Source organism: Gossypium hirsutum, chromosome A07 (assembly GCF_007990345.1).
Source record: "Gossypium hirsutum isolate 1008001.06 chromosome A07, Gossypium_hirsutum_v2.1, whole genome shotgun sequence".
Lineage (NCBI taxonomy): Eukaryota > Viridiplantae > Streptophyta > Magnoliopsida > Malvales > Malvaceae > Gossypium > Gossypium hirsutum.
In genome coordinates, this window is record NC_053430.1 from 5,654,406 (window position 1) to 5,666,638 (window position 12,233).

The following is a 12,233-nucleotide window of genomic DNA, read 5'->3' on the forward strand; positions in this document are numbered from 1 at the left end:
TTTAAATACAATTCTAAGCATAAAATACCATAAATTAATTAATAATGTTTAATTAATAAATGTTTACATAAAATTTAGATTTAAACTGAATAGAATTCATATTAATTTATAATTATTAATTATAAAAAAGCTTTACCTAATTACACATTTAAATAATTTAATTATTAATCATTAATTACAATCATTTTTAAATTGAATTTTAAGCTAGATAGAATTCTAACCATTAAATTCACAATGTAATAATTTAATGGGTAAACTATAAAAATGTCACTAAACTTCAGAGAATTTTTTCACTGAATTATGAGAAATTATATTTTGATTACTAAAGTTATCAGCTTATTACGTTTTCGTCACTCATCCGTTAATTATCATTACAGCTTTAACGAAAAAGTGAGGTGACACATTAATTGAAGGCTTAATAATATGTTAAATTTTCATTAACCATTTTTATACATCTAAAAAAATATATTATGTTAAATTATCGTTTAAGTTTATTTAATTTTTACTTTTTTGATAATTAAGGAATGGGATGAGGTTATTTGGGATCGAATTTAAACTCTCATACCTATAACATATTGTTCTTATCACTCGTGAAAATTTATTAACAATATAAAGATTAAATTTATTGTTTTAATTTTTATATGAATGCAACAACTTTAATCAAAATCACCTTCTTCTTTTTTCATAAAAGAAACCTCCTTACTCATTTCCTTTTCCTTCCCATAAATTTTTTAAAGAATATGAGTGGTTTCACCACTAGTATTACAGAAATATATTATGACCTTTACTCTTATTACTTTTATATTAATTTATTAGTTTATGGTCAACCTTGAAATTTTTAATCTCTTATAATTAATATAAAAACAATTAATTGCAGAAAAAAAAACTTTAATGCCTATGCTTTTCTTTTATATTACATGTTTGATTATATTACTTAATACAATTTTATCCCTATCATTTAAATATAAAAGTAATAATATATCTAAATTTGGAAAATTTTAAGCGATGATAAATTATTTGATGCAGGATTTTTCACTCTTGCACAAAAGCAATGGAAGTGGTTGATGCGGGTATCAAACTTGCTAACTTCCTAAAATTTTGTATATGTTTAAAAATTTAATTATGTTTACTGTATTTTTTAGTGGAAACAAGCAGAAAGGATTTTCCAGTTGCAAAATAAATTACTTACTATTTTCTCACTTGATTTATAATAAGAAATTGGACATTTCTTCGTTATTCGACTAATAGTTTAGTTATGATTCTAATTACACGGTAAAAGGTAATTTTATTATACTGCTAATCTTAATTTTTATTTTTTTAAAAAATTAAATCTTCTGCATTCGTAATCTCTAAAACTGAACAACTTTTATTTAAATAATTTTGTTAATGAATGCGAGGAATCTCTTTGAATACATTGTTGTTGACGACTTTAAATTTAAGAAAAAGAAGATAATCACTGTGTCACATACCGAGACTTTAGCTCTAATCACATTCGACCTTAGATTCATTTTTTCCGCCAACAAGCCTAATTTAGCCTTTGAGTTTCGCATGGGAAAGGCTTGACACATGTGGAAGTGTTCATATTACTCAAAGCTAGCTTGAACATACAAAAAAAGTGAGGGGAGTCTCTACTTATATAAGCAAGTCCTGAATTATCCAATGATTACAATTAGTCCTAATGGACGGTTAATATCACATTCTAGAACCTTCACACCTAACCTTATTAAATGTTATACAATGGTGAAGAGTTATAGAGCTTCTGAAACATTCTACATGAATCCGATCCTTCTTCGGATTTTTAAAGTGAATTTTTCATGTTTGTTGAATTCCATACTTGATGAGGTGTTACTCACATGCAACCTAAAACTTTCATGTATAAGTTATAATGTAAAACCCAAGTCTCAACAAAAATACTTTAATTTGATCACGAAAATTTCATAAGCTTAGCCCCTACCAGGAATTGGCTCGCAACAATGGTCTCGATTGTCTAATGCTAGTTTTCTTGTAAACAGAACCACGTGCTAGATGTTCAATTTAATGGCAAAATTGTCATGGGAATCAAAGCTGCAGTCATGAAGTAATTAGGAATTGCTAGTAAAACTAATTTAGCAAGAGTGACATACCAACTAAGGAAACTTTCCTAATATCCCAATCATTGAGCTTTCTACGCACTTTTTCTAGTATGAACTGTAAAGTGTTTATTGTAGCACGCCCATGGAATAAATAGCTGTCTACTTACACCCTCAAATCACCCACTCTCATGAAACTTAGTATATCACTGATTCTAATAGTTAACTACTCTTTGAAATATAAACTTGAATCTTGCGACACTGACCTTATATCGAATACATGACTAACTGTTTTAAGTTCACCTTGTAAATCAAATTGTGAAATCATTAGACACATGTAAACTAACTTCACTGGAGTCTAATTTTCGGACCAAACTTCTTGATCAATTAAGTGTCCCAGTCCCTCCATGCATAGCACAAATAACATAGGGGTAATGGGTTCCCCTAATGGATGCCATGAATTGGCCGAAATGATTTCATAGTCTCGCCATTGTACAGTACCTGAAAAGGATGCTGTAAGAATACAACACACGACCGAAACACAGTGAAAAGCATACATCAACCAAGGTGTTTTCTAGAAAGTCCCATCCTACGTTTTTACCAAATCCATTTTAATAACCATGTATTGACATCCTGCCAGCTATAAAACTGGGTAGATTTGGTTGCACTAATTTCGACATATGAGGCCGCAATTGGCAATGGATTAACGATAATCTTGGTTACCACCTTGGTTCTTGTTGATCCATTCTAACAGTTGAGGAATTTCCTAAATTGTTTACCAAGAAAAAATATTATTAAAATAGTTAGAAAATTTCTATATAAAGAATCCAGATGTTTGTTAACTGACTAATGATCATAAGCCTATTTTGACTTAACCGCTTTCTTACATCACAGAAATAAACAGTCAAAGTTAACGACTCCACGGCACTCTCATTTCTTACTTTTTATTGTCACTACAAAAAAGAAATTTCCGCAAAAATCACAAATCTTTGAAAAGCTTTTGGATTTTAAATTTTCCAATGGATTTATCGATTTCCAGTCCATTCCGCGGTGCTTTTCCTGCACCAACTTCAACCTTCATCCTCAATCCGAAATCTCGATGTTCCCATTCCTTGAATTTCTTTAAGCATCAAAACTCTTACAGCAAAAATCCGTTTTTTTCCCGCCAAAAAATACCGATCAGAGCTCAGGTTTCAGATCCGGCGGTGGATGATGGGTTTGTCATTGACGATGTCCCTCACTTGACTGATTTCCTCCCTGATTTGCAGGTATTCACTTCACTTTTCAGCCTTCATATTTTATTTTATTTTATTTTTTGCTTTCGTGACTGTTGTTGATTCTTTTTCCGAGTTTGGAATTGTTTTAGTTGGATTAGTGTAGAGAAAATCATTCTTGTAATGATTAGAAATTTTGGCTTCTGTTATTTGGTGTTGATAAGAATAAACTGGAAGAGAAAATATGGAAAAGAAAAAAACAGTCTAAATGAACTCTCCTTATAAAAAATAAAAAAGAATTGAGAAGTACTTGAGTTTAAGTGATTTGGAGTAAAATTAGATGACTGTTAGAGTTATAAAATAATTGAGCTGCTTTGGAAACCATCAATGTAAGAACTTGGAAATTATTTAAATAAGAAAAGTATCAAAATGAAGAGTCTTTGATTTCTAAAAATCTCTCACATTTGTAGGGACTTAAGAAGTGCATTGCAAGAGATGTTGTCACCTTAAATCTCACTTTGTGATTCTTCTGACTTCATTTATTCAATTAGTTATCTCTCAATGTCACTTCTCTTCACTTCCATATGAACTTACAATTTATACTGTTGCCCAATCTGTTGATATCCATGCTGTATTTCTTCATCTGATTTTTTAGGTTTTTGACCGCATTCAAGTTCTTCCAACTTCTTGGTTTTGTATTCCTTTTATACATAAATCATATCTTTTAGTTGTTTTTTTTTATTTACTTTTTCTTTCAGTCGTATCCAAATCCCTTGCAAAATAGCCAAGCATATGCTATCGTCAAGTAAGTGCACTTATTTTTGGTATAATTTTCGTAATAGTTGTGGTCAATTTCAGTTTCATGGTCACTAAACTTTAATCTTCTGTCTTGCCAGGCAAACTTTTGTTCGTCCAGAAGATGTGGTTGCTCAGAAGGTAGGTAACCAAGACAGAAGAAGAAGAAAATGAAGAAAAACACATCCCCAAAGTTTTCCTGATAAACTTATTCTATTTGATTCAATCCTACAATGTCTTATCTGTTTCCTTTGTCTTGTTTAGATTGTTGTTCAGAAGGATAGCTCCCGAGGAGTACATTTCCGGCGTGCAGGGCCCCGTGAAAAGGTATGTTTCTTAAGATGTCATCATGCTCTTGACATGGGTTCATTAGCCCATTTAATGCATTTTTTATTGCAGGTATATTTCAAATCAGAGGAAGTGCGTGCTTGTATAGTAACTTGTGGTGGTTTGTGCCCAGGGATCAATACAGTCATTCGGGAGATTGTCTGTGGATTAAACTATATGTATGGTGTTGATGATATACTTGGCATTCAGGTTAGATCATTTGATATTACATTTTCTTCGATCATGTGTGGATTGTTTTTCATGAACTCGTGTGGTTTTTGCTTATTCATTGAATATATCTACTGTTCATCTTTCTTATATTCGTTTAAAATTTGTGCATGAACGTATTTTTTAAAATCTGAAATTGTGTTAGCCATTTTTCTCTTTCAGCAAGAAAGACAAGATGGTTTTCTATGGGTATAGTATCTCCATTTGAGCTTAGTTTAATAGTTTTCAAGTTCATATTTTAACTATTAATTCCAGATTGTCTAGGTTCTTACCCAGTTATTTCATATTCAATTGATATTTTACAAATTCATGCTATAGTATGGCAATATGCAACATGGCAACTATCATTCTGAGTTGTTGTTTACTGCTACGAGAAACTATTCATGCTAGCAGGACTGCTGCATGTTTTATGTTATTAATTGATACAAGGCCCTAAATACTGGCTCCATGTCAACTGGAAAAATAATTGACTAGTGCATCTATTTTCAGCACATGATTTTTTTATTTCACTTGAAAAATATTTTATGGTGGCTCCTTTAAATGTTCACATGTTTAATAGGACTGTTGCTGTGAAAAGAGTTTAAAGAGCTTCTAGTTTTTCTAGATTCCACAGTACATTGCGCAGTTCACTTTGTGATCATTCGTCTGTTTTTTTTCTTCTTTATGTATGCTTCTCGGTTCTCTTAAACTTAATTCACATTCTTTTACATTGATTGTATCAAATTTTAGTTGGTTGCAACATTGTTTCATCGTTATACTGTTGAAAATTCTAGGGAGGATATAGAGGCTTTTACTCTAAAAATACCTCGACATTAACACCCAAAGTTGTGAATGATATCCACAAACGTGGGGGCACCTTTCTTCTCACTTCACGAGGAGGTCATGATACTCAAAAGATTGTTGATAACATCCAGGACAGGGGAATCAATCAGGTAAGCAGTTGCTTTCTTGTCGATAACAAAGTTCCCTCACTGGTAGGTAGCTTGTCAAAATCTCTATGGATTTCAGGTTTACATTATTGGAGGAGATGGAACCCAGCGAGGGGCATCTCGGATTTATGAGGTAATAGGTCTTCCAACATAAGATCATTCCTTTTACTTAGGTGTATCCATCTTGATCTTTTTGGATTTTATTTTTTCTATTTCTTACTTTCTGTTGTTTCCTATGGGCACATTTTCTTCAAGGAAGTTGAGAAACGTGGTCTTAAGGTAGCAGTTGCTGGCATACCCAAGACAATTGATAATGATATTGCAGTAAGTTCAACCACAATATTATAATGTTTGAGAGAGTAAAATAAGGTAGTATTTTGCAGTGGTCATATGACTACCAAATTTATTAACTCTACAAAGAATATAAAGCATGCTTTACTTTTCGTATTTAGACTAGATCCATGCACCTATCATTTGGGTTTTAGATAGTCCTATATCAAGTGAATTTTATAGCTTATAAATACTCCCAACTAAGAGGGTACTGTTCCTGGGTAAAAGCAAATAAAGTGGCCTTCTTTGTATCTGCAGTTTTTAGAATGATTGGAGTGTAAAACATCTTAATAATTATTCAATTACGGGGCCTCTTTTTCCAACTGTTGACTGCTAATTTTTACATATTTCTTCTATTTCTCTTACCATATTCTCTTTATTCTTTAAAGGCCCTTTGCAAGGCCACGATGGATTATATTTTTCTAATGCTCTTATAGAAATATGATTTTCATATACAACTTTGAAGGTTGCAATCTTCTGTTTAAACTGACTGGTTATAATTGTGCCTGCCTTAAGGTGATTGACAAATCTTTTGGTTTTGATACTGCTGTTGAAGAAGCTCAGAGGGCCATTAATGCTGCACATGTGGAGGTAGAAAGTGTGGAAAATGGCATTGGAATTGTCAAACTCATGGGAAGATACAGCGGTTAGTGTTTTGAACTTTATAGAAACTACATGATAATTATGGAGATAATGCATATTGTGTGTGTGTGTGGTGTGGTGTGGTGTGGTTGGCATCCTCTTTAACTAATACTCATGCAGGTTTCATTGCTATGTTTGCAACCCTGGCAAGTCGCGATGTGGTAAGGTCTTGGTCCCATTTTCTATGCAACTAGCTTCATATGATAAATACCTCTGAATTACACTGAATATTAGATGACTATACCCTTTCTTGTCTTTTTTGTTATCATTGTTTATTTCCCCATACTTCAATTTCCCAAGAATTCATTCAACTTGAGTAAAGAGTAAAGTGTAATATTTTTGTTCAAATTCTTCATCTTTGTGTGGTTGATTTCTAACAATATCATAATATTTGACATGCAACAGGATTGCTGCTTGATTCCAGAATCACCATTCTATTTGGAAGGCAAAGGTGGACTCTTTGAGTTTATTGAAGAGCGACTAAAAGAGAATGGACATATAGTTATTGTTGCTGCTGAAGGAGCTGGTCAGGAATATCTTGCTCAAAGTATGCAAGGAATTGATGAGAAAGATGCATCTGGAAACAGGCTTCTCCTTGATGTTGGTCTCTGGTTAACCCAAAACATCAAGGTGGGGTGCATAATCTCTCTTATCAGCTTCAGATTTTTAATTCAGTAAATCATGGTATCACAGTCTCAACAATACCTTAAGGAAGAAACTAAGGCTTTTATTTCTCCTTCCCTTAAGCAACCTTTCTCCAGAAGGTTTTTTATTGAAACGAGCATTGAAGTGGGTGCTAGTTGTAATTAATATTCCTTTGTTGGATTCTGTGTTTAATTTCATTTTATATAATCATATATCAATGCAGGTTTAGAAATAGAAGCATCTATAATCTAGGAAACCAGAAAAGGAAAAGATGGTGTTCTTTCTTGCATTCTGAACTATATACCGACAGGAAAATCTTAGTGCACCACTAGAATATTATGTTGCATGAAACATTTTTGTTTGAGTTTAAACTTTACTATGAACTGGTTCTTGATTTCTGGTTGTAGTAATTTTCCTTGAGCTCCATACCAGAAGGGTTTTAGTGTATTAACACAACAGCTCGTGGTGTATAATTATAAATTTTGGAGGAAATTGTAACTCTATTATGTTACCAACGGTCTTTGGTAATCAACCCTCTTTTTGTTCTTCTCACCTGTGCTTTTATCATTTCCCCTTAATTATTTACTACTTCATGCAGGATCATTTTACTAAGGAGCGGAAGATGGCAATAAATATGAAATACATTGGTAAGTTCAACATCATATCTTTTTTATCCCCACTCTTGTCCTTGTGGCTAGTGCAATTTTATTTGATCTGTCATTTTTATAGTTAAGATAATCCTGGTTAAGAGATTTGGGTGTTTTGTCATGCTAATTTTACTAAAACCGCAAGAAAATTCTTGGATATGCATAATCCATATTTTGCAAATAGTTAGGTAAATGATGGTTGGTGCTGCAATTACTTGATTTGTTATGCATTTGATCATGTGCTACCCTCCTGAAATAAGATGTTTCTGTCTGTTTCATTATGCTTGGTACTTTAAAGAAATCTTGTTCAAATATCATGACCAAACATGAAATCATGAGCCGCAGTTTTACTGCAAACCTCTTGGAAACTTGTTTTTCTCTCTGTGTCATCTACCAAAATTTTACTGAATTAACTGTTATAATAAAAGCAGCTGGTTTGAAATTATCTACTTGCATGGACACCAAATTTCATATGAGGCATCTTTTCATTTTAAGAACCTTTTCTTGAGTTTTTGATGTGGAAGTTGGTGGACAAAATTTGAACTCTCCTCTAGATCGGAACTGCTTGTTCTTATTATTTCATGTGATAAAACTAAAATTATTTTTATCTTTCATCCTCCAGATCCTACATACATGATACGAGCTATTCCGAGTAATGCGTCAGACAATATTTACTGCACCCTTCTTGCACAAAGTGCTGTGCATGGGGCCATGGCTGGATATACAGGGTTCACAGTTGGACCTGTAAACAGCAGACACGCCTATATTCCAATTTCTGTAAGCTTTGAAGTTTTCAATGGTTTTAACTTTATTTTGAAATCTAATAATTTTGCTTGACATCTAATTGCATTTATTCTTTTGAAGTTAAAATGTTTCTCCATGAACTAACTTGTTCGAAATTCAACTAGTTTTTTCCTTACCTTACAAGCATCAATCCCCCAAAACTGAAGATAATTGGTTGTTGTCACCTCTTTGCAAATTAACCTAGTTTTTATACTGTATTGGAGTTGACGTCTAACTTGGAATGTCGCTGTATGGTATTTCTGTTTCAGAACGTTACTGAAACTCAAAACACCGTGAAGTTGACTGATAGGATGTGGGCTAGACTTCTTGCTTCGACAAACCAACCGAGTTTCCTGAACTGTGATGAATCAACAGGTGGGAAAGTCTGTAAAGATACTATCGACTTGATCAACAACATGAAGATTACATCTATTTAGATTCGATTGATATATGCTCCGATGTAAACACATCATCATGGCTTCATTTCTTACCTCTAATAATTTGCAAAACACTTCAACTTCGACGCTTTGAAGTCACCAAGAAGTCACCATCTGCATTTAGCTCATATTTGGGTTGCTACATATTTGTTCTCACTTTGGATTGTCTCAAGAATTTGATATCATCATGACACATTGCCAACCTATATGTATATTATATTGAACCGGAAAATTTTGCTTCAAAGTGTATCAGCATAGATATTTCAGTTACTTCGATTCCGATGTTTATCCATTTTCTTGAATCCTTATGTGTATCTTTCGTTGCTCCTTTTTTTACTTTGAAAACTAAGTAGGCACATTTGCATATGCCAAGAAGACGTTCTTAAAGTGTATATTGTCAAATATATGTTGGAACACCATATGTATTCACATAACATGACAGTGATCGTTAATTTATTATATTGATATGCTTGCTCGAACAACATGCATTTGGACCCTGAAACTCTGATCCTCCCTTGTGGTATATTCTCTAAATAGTAGTGCTTGTTAACTTGTTGCTTATGTTTATTGGAAAAAGTATGTGATGGGTCTTGGACTTGCGTAAGTCCCTTTTATTTAATAGACATGTCTTTAAGGATGGAAGTTGTGTTGTTGGCTCATGATAAATGATATCTAGGTATCGTTTATGGCAAAATAATGCTAACCGAGTTGCGATCCAATCTAATCTTATAGGAATAGTTTTGTCGGGGTGGGTTTAATATTTAAATTTTACAATAAAATTTAAAATTATATATGAATTTTGATTCAATTTATATTTTAATACATCAATTTGGTTTAGTACTATTATATGCATGATTTTTATTCAGTTGCATATTTAAAATTTTAATTTTAATTAATAGTATATGTTCAGAAAAGAACAAATCACTTTTATTTATGTTCACATTAATTAACTATAATTATTTGTACGTACAATGAGTAAATATAAAAAAGTGTCATATCAATAACAGTGCTTGTGTTTTGTAAAAACTAAATCAAAATCAAAACATGCCCTAAGATGTAATATCAAATCATGTAAAACTTAAAAAGTCAATCCCATTCCAATCAATAAACAAAAAAGAAAAAAGGAAAAGAAGAGTATATTTATTAAAAAAAATTGTCATGATTTAGCCGTTAAATTGTACACCTTTTTTCACATTGATATCTAAATTCTATGGTGTAAAAAATTGGTACTTATAATATCTTATAGAATTTGGTCCAAAATTCAAATTGCAGTAAAAATAAAAAGAAATGACCCAAGATATTGCAACAAACATTGAAGGAGCAACAGCAAGAAAAATGTATCTATGCTACTGTCATTTGCAGATGTATCTATGCTACTTGGGGAAAGCAAGATAATGACAGAAAAAAACATAAAAAAATACAATAAGCACAGAATAGAAAAATGCCCTCAATCAGTATCCAAAAAAGAGATAGGAAGAACAAAGCACAAGTTGGAACACCATACCACTCAATATTATGTAATCAATACCTAAATATATGAATAGAAGTCAAACAAGTAGTAATCACAATAAAGATGAGGGAGAAACCAGTAGCAATATCAGCGGCTGGCTTCCCAAACCTGATAACAAATGAGGCTAGGTATGAAATTATTTTAACTTTTAAGGATAAAAAGGAAAAATCATAGATAAAATATGGTTATATTTGTCAAAGGAAAAGGCTTCACGGTTCACTGTAGGTACACTGAAGGCTTTGGCTCTAGTCAAAGCAAAATAGCATTTTTGGAGTTTGTAACGCATCGAGGCTGCGTTGAGACTTCAGTGAAAATCTAGCCTAAATGTGCCTTTGTGGAGGCAATCAGTGATCCAAAGGAAGTCAAACTTAGAAAAAAAGTCTTCCCATTAAAGTTTGCCATGATTCTCTCACAAAGTGAAAGGATCATATAAGAATTATAAATTTTTAAAGGAATTAATATGTAATTTTGTCATTATATTAATTTATAGTTTATCATTATATCTGAATTTGATTTTAGTCTTCAAATACCAACAATAAAGTTTCAACTACTCTAAAAATAAATATTATCTGATCCAATTCAAACAATATTGTTGTCCCCTTTCTTCCTACTCAATTTAGCATATTAATTAAAACATAATTTACTATTACCAATGTTTTCTTAAACCCGATGTCTCGTATCAAATTTAAATTATCTTAAATAGTAACTCCGCATGAATCACTAGACATATCTTTAAATTTTGATAATAGGTAAAATAATATATATATATATATATAGATAAATTGAATTATAAAAAGATGCACATGGTTTTGACTTTTGAGTCTAGTAGTCCCCATCCAGCTATTCTATTATTACAATATGAGAGCAAGCTGGGAAATCTAAAGAATTGAAAATGGATACGGCAGGTTGAAATTTATGATAATGAGATCGTATGAATAAAGGATAATGAGATCATATGAATAAAGGGTTGATGATAATAATATTATCCCTCTTCTCTTATATCTTTATAAGTCGGCTATTTATTAGTCTGGTTTTTTGGAATTTTCTCTCTCTGCAAGTTGCTGTAATGTGGGCGTTTGTTAGTACATCTCCATCACTCGCAACTGGTTACACTATTATCTATTAATTATGTGTTTATATTTACACATTTCCATCCAAGAGTAGTAAGCAATATCAATTTTGCGATTATCTACACACGATGTTATGATATAGCACCTAAAGTGGTGAAGTAATGGCTAACTTTGCACTTAGATCACCAATAACTCAGTATAATAGTAGCTAACACCACTTTACATATAATAATTATTCTCAACAACCTTTTAATCCAATGATAAGAACAAAGCATTATATTGTAAGTACGAGCGTTTGATTTCGATCTTAAACAATTTCATTCTCCTCCCCAATTATAAAATATATATATTATAAAATACCAAAAAAATGACTTACGAGCCTTAATAAGAACTTACTTTATAACTCAATAAACTATTTATTAAAGAGCTTCGTTTATTTAAACCCTTCAACTTATACATTTTTTAGCAAAATGAGATTAAATCCCAACATTGCAAACGACTAATAAATACAATATTAACCATTAAGTATTCACCATTCAAATTTATTTTACTTTTATGAATAACAAAATGTCTGTTATTCGAAACTATTAGGAAAAAAAAAGAAGAA

The 12,233-nt window shown here is 31.8% G+C and overlaps 1 protein-coding gene across 1 annotated transcript; it reads left to right on the forward strand.

Annotated features, from left to right (window-relative positions):
* Positions 1-2,922: 2,922 nt before the first annotated feature.
* LOC107913191 (ATP-dependent 6-phosphofructokinase 4, chloroplastic) lies at positions 2,923-9,348 on the forward strand. Its single transcript, XM_016841692.2, has 14 exons — positions 2,923-3,337; positions 4,042-4,088; positions 4,180-4,219; positions 4,343-4,405; positions 4,478-4,615; positions 5,407-5,565; positions 5,642-5,695; positions 5,818-5,886; positions 6,409-6,538; positions 6,655-6,695; positions 6,940-7,164; positions 7,778-7,826; positions 8,449-8,603; positions 8,879-9,348. Exons 1-14 carry the CDS (start codon positions 3,089-3,091, stop codon positions 9,044-9,046), a joined length of 1,587 nt encoding a protein of 528 aa, XP_016697181.2. The 5' UTR covers positions 2,923-3,088; the 3' UTR covers positions 9,047-9,348.
* The last annotated feature ends 2,885 nt before the right edge of the window (positions 9,349-12,233 follow it).

Excerpts from the sequence above, each read along its gene's own strand:
- LOC107913191 (XM_016841692.2), top strand. The coding sequence starts at position 3,089 with ATGGATTTATCGATTTCCAGTCCATTCCGCGGTGCTTTTCCTGCACCA. Across the intron at positions 4,616-5,406 it reads ATGATATACTTGGCATTCAG|GGAGGATATAGAGGCTTTTA; the intron begins GTTAGATCATTT and ends TGAAAATTCTAG. Across the intron at positions 5,566-5,641 it reads AGGACAGGGGAATCAATCAG|GTTTACATTATTGGAGGAGA; the intron begins GTAAGCAGTTGC and ends TATGGATTTCAG.